The sequence below is a fragment of the Pinus tabuliformis genome, chromosome 3_1 (assembly GCF_031772625.1).
Source record: "Pinus tabuliformis cultivar Carrire ecotype Pingquan chromosome 3_1, CPIR1, whole genome shotgun sequence".
NCBI lineage: Eukaryota > Viridiplantae > Streptophyta > Pinopsida > Pinales > Pinaceae > Pinus > Pinus tabuliformis.
In genome coordinates, this window is record NC_142301.1 from 228,532,205 (window position 1) to 228,537,272 (window position 5,068).

Here is a 5,068-nt window from a genome sequence, read left to right on the forward strand (position 1 = left end):
GGTGTGGCATTTCCAGAGTAGCTGTTGGAAGCCGATGCGTTGCTTCTGGGTAGCCGCTGAAGGATCTAGGCAAAGCTGTCCATCATCGCGTTCCGTTGTCGCTCGAGGGCTTCTTCGAGCAATATTTTGATGGGATCTCCTGCCCCCTCGTCTTTCTTCTCGTCCGCCATGGGAGGCCGTCGGGATTTGCGAGGCTGGTCTTGCAAAGGTTCAACCAGTTCAAGCCCTAACTCCTTATATCCCGACCTTGTTGGGGACATGCAAAGAAAAACAGAGAAAAAGCAGACCGCTCTGATACCACTGATCCGGATTTAAACAGGAACACAACAAATTACAGAGATAGCCATATACACAAAGATGCAGCGGAAATAATACTTCATTTCATTAATGGAAAATATTGAAATATGCTTATAACCAGAAATGGAAATAAACCAGCTAGGGCGATGGTAGCTTATCTCTGAGAAGAGATGTCATGGCTACATGGCTCTGAACTGTGTTACAATGAGGCTCGAAGGCCTATTTATTGTTGAGAAACAATGGAAAACCCTTAATATTCCAAAACCTAACCCTAGGACATGAAACGCCAAACTGTGGGCCCCGTTTGGGGGTAAGTTGGTACATCAACTTCCCGGGGTCGTAACTTTGGCATATGATCTCCGTTTGACGCGTACAATAGCTCATTAGAAATATCTATCCGAGCACTTTCATTGTTGGAACGGGCAACATCGTTCCATTCCATGGACCCATGTTGCCCTCGGATTCCCCAAAAAACGTCGTTTAGGGCCTCAAAACGGCTCCGGAAGTTCAGGACCCGAAAAACTGCTAAAAATAGTAAGTTGTGCTACAATTAAGGAAACTGAAAATGCTGAGGAAGACAATGGTGGGGGTCCAGGTGGACTTGGCAGGTGGCCACCAATATCCACCTGGATCAGATGCTGCTGCTATTTCGTCTCTATGGTGTCAAGGTCATGTAACGGCCTATCTTGGTTTCCCCACTATGCCTGGGATGAAGATGTAATGTTTTTGGTTGTCATATGTACATTTCTGATGTATCCCCACTTGGTTGGGTGGATGATCCCCACTTGGTTGGGTGATGAATGTATGTATTGAGTATTTTGGTGATAGGATGGTCTTTTATGATGTATAAGTCATCATTCTTCTTGTAAAACATCTTTTTGCAGACCTTGCTTATAGTTAGGGGGAGCATGAACAACACACTTCAGCAGAGTAGAGACTTCAGCATGTACTCAGAGGAAGCATGGACAGAGTGGTACACCTTGGCATATATAAAGGGGGAGCTCATTCAGAGATTTCAGCAGGTACTCAGGGGGAGTATGGGCAGCAGAAAGTTTATCTAGGAAAGAGATTATCTTGGTCTGCCCTTTACCCTTGATGACAAAGGGGGAGAGTGATTGGTTGTTGTTGCCATCAAGTCCAAAGGGGTAGATTGTTGGCATTATGATACATATGTTGTACATGATGGCAACCCACTCATCTCAGATGATAAATTATAGTGCAACAATGTTCACGCACTTTCATGAATATAAAAGTTTCTTTCATGTAGAGAAAAGTTCACGCACTTTCATGAAGATAAAAGGTTCTTTCATGTAAAGAAAATTTCACGCACTTTCATGAAGATAAAAGATTCTTTCATGCAGAGAAAAGTTTATTTCATGTAGAGAAAATTTCATGCACTTTCATGCAGAGAAAATTTTCTTTCATATAGAGAAAAGTTCACGCACTTTCATGCAGAGAAAAGTTCCTTTCATGAAGAGAAAAGTTCACGCACTTTCATGGTTGGCTCATGGTATTAGTCCGACAGTTTTTGGTCCATGGTATTGCATCCAAAGGTGTTGACCCCAAGTATTGGGTTCATGGTATTGTGTTATTATGGTTTTGGACTGTGGTATTGTGAATGGCCTAAGACTATAAAAGAGGAAGGAGATCATTTGGCAAGGCAATCAATCTGAATGAATTGAATATGTAATAAGTGCTAGATTTGAAATATTTGTGATTGGGGTTATGGTGCAGATCTGGATCTGAATGAAGGATGAACCTTAGTGCATAAATAAGGGTCTATTGATCGGTCATAATCTTTAAGCTTGAATAATAGTATCTTTGTATGATTTTGATATGTTATATGTGGCGCATGCTTGATCTATAAATCTGACAATTTGGGTTAATTAGTGTCTGAATATTTGAAAGAATGAATTATTCTTTATGAAATCTCAATAAGAAAAGAGGAGCGCGCAGAGGAGCCGAGGGCGAAAATAGGGTTTCCAATGTGCTGATACCATTGCAGGGCTGGAAGTGGTAATCTCTCGTTTCACAGCACTGTATCGAAAAGGTCAAGAGCTGACCGACCGAATGGGAGCAGAGGGGTCCAGTGGGACCCCTACTTTCAAACAGATAATCATGCAGAAGCAGAGGCAAAATAAGAAGGAAGGAGTCAGGATTTCTGGGCTTGACAATAACAAGCAGAACGGTAGGAGGAATAAGGAGAAAATACAAGGGGAAATTGACAAGCCAGACAGCACAACGGAAGGCAAAGGCACAGTGGGTGAAAGCCTGACAGGAACTAAAGACAAAATCACCTCAATAATTAAATCATCAGAAAACGAGGAGCGACAAGATGAAGAAGAAAGGGAGCAAACAGATAATAGGCAAGGAAAGCTGGAAAAGGAGGGGGAGACCAGCACAAGCCCCAATAAATACTCTTCATCAAATGGGGTCTGCAAACCAAAAAAGACCAATAACCTCAGGGTAGTAATAACTGACCCAGAGATTCAGGCATACAGAGAGCACATGGCAGAACATGCTGTCATTTGAAAATATATGGGCATTTGGCCATCTGAAAGGACTCTTTGCCATTGGATCAGACAACAATGGAAGCCGAGGGGGGGTGTTAAGCTTCATTTGGGAGCCAAGGGTTTCTTCACAGTTGTATTCTCCAACCTAGAAGACAAGGATAGAATTTTTGAGGGTGGTCCATACTTTTTGGCTTCAGATGGTCTGTACATGCGACCATGGAAACCAAACTTCGACCCAGAGAAAGAATCTTTCACTCAAGTCCCAGTTTGGATTCGTTTGTTCTCTCTACCAATAGATTATTGGGGTTTGAATGCCTTGAAACAAATTGGTGACCAGTTGGGAACATTTATCAAGGCCTCGGAAGCAACATTACAAAAAAGATACACTTCTTATGCCAGAATATGTGTTGAAATGAACGTTTCCGGGGCACTGCATGAGGGGCTCTGGCTGGAATACAGGGACGAGGAATACTTTCAGGCCATAGACTATGAGAAGATTCCCTTCCAGTGCTGAAAATGTCATGAACATGGGCATTTGATGAGAGATTTCCCTATGATCAGGAAGGAAGTAGAGACCGAAACAGCACAAGCCAACAAAGACAAAGAAACCTTCATAAAACCTAAGTCTAGACAGAGAGCTAATAGAAGGAAGAATAATAAAGGTAATACAGACAGAAACAACCACAACAACTCTTTTGTGATCTTAGATCTTGAAATAGATTCGGAGGACAAGCACAAAACCCTAACATCAGATGCAGGGCATGATGAAAAGGAAGAACCAATCAGGGAAGGAACGGATGAAGGGGACCTCAACAATGAAGTTCAAATGCAGGAGAGAACAGAGGAAACGGAAGAAGAAATAGACATGCTCACCAGTGATGGCGGAAGTGAGGATCAAGAGTGGGAAGAGGCGCTAGCGAGGGAGGGGATGAACCTACCAGTAATTGCTGAGAACTGGAAGGCCCGAGGAATAGAGAATGCACCGGAAGAAGAAATCAGGAAGGTAAACGACCTGTTCATAGCAAGGCAAAAAGCAGAACTAGAAAAGTAGAATAGGAAGCTAGGTATAGTAAAAGGCAATAGCTTCCATTCAAAAAGTCTTTTATGGAAATCATCCAGCTCAAAGCAGAAGAAAAGAAGAGGTTGTAGAACTAGTGGTGAAGTTCTACAGGAGCTAGGCATGATAATGATAAACTCAGGGAAGATGAAGGCGCTTAGCACCTTCCCGTCCTACCAATGAAAATTAGTTAAACATGAAGATCATCTCGTGGAATGCAAGAGGGCTTAATAGCCAGGCAAAACACAGAATTTTAAAGTGGAAAATCCAGAAATACAGACCGGAAATTATGTTCTTACAAGAAACTAAATGTAGCAGTTCTAGTATCAACAGTCTATGTAGGAAGCTTGGGAGAAATTTAGAAGTTTTAGAGATTGAGAGCCAGGGACAAGAAGGAGGCCTTGCAACTATATGGGATACAAGGGAAATCCAGATTTTATCAGCTGAGGCGAACAAACACTTCATAGCGGTGGATTTTCAACCCACAGGTAACTCTGGGTCTTTCCTTTGCATCAATATTTATGGTCCTCAGAAATTAGAAGATAAAATAAATTTTTTGAATTCAATAACCAGACTTATTGAAAGATATCCAAGGTCTAAGTGTATTTTGGGGGGTGATTTCAATATGATAACCACCCTTTTGGAAAAAAAAGGGGGTCTTAGGAAACTTAATAGGGACGCGGAAGCCTTCACAAGTTTCATTGAAACTGTCAAAATGGTAGACATATACCCCAAGAGTGGCATGTTTACCTGGAACAACAGAAGGGGGGGAGAGAGGTTGATAGCTTCTCGCTTGGATAGATTTTTGATCTTAGAAAGCATAATAATGGATGGTATAACAGCCGAATCAGATATCCTTCCCAGTGGTGGGTCGGATCATTGGCCAATCTCACTTATTGTTGAAGTTCAGGGTACCCCAAGGAATAAACCATTTAGATTTGAAAAATTTTGGTTAGACCACCCTAACTTCCTGATGGTTGAGAAATGGTGGTTTGAGCCTTTGGAGGCAAGAGGCTCCGAAATGTTTAATCTACAAAAGAGGCTGAAAGCAACTAAAGAAAAGATAAAAGAGTGGAATAGAACGGTTTTTGGAAATATATTCCAGGAGAAATCCATTATAGAGAGCAAACTGGAACAGATTCACAGAGATGGAGCAGCAGGCATCCATAGTATCGAAGCATTTGAGCAGGAAAAAGTTCTT

General features: G+C 41.9%; 1 protein-coding gene across 1 annotated transcript; it reads left to right on the forward strand.

Moving 5' to 3' along the window:
* The first annotated feature begins 2,835 nt into the window (after positions 1–2,835).
* LOC149186630 (uncharacterized) lies at positions 2,836–3,324 on the forward strand. The gene has a single exon (XM_089409406.1). The coding sequence runs from the start codon at positions 2,836–2,838 to the stop codon at positions 3,322–3,324; it is 489 nt and encodes a 162-aa protein (XP_089265532.1).
* The last annotated feature ends 1,744 nt before the right edge of the window (positions 3,325–5,068 follow it).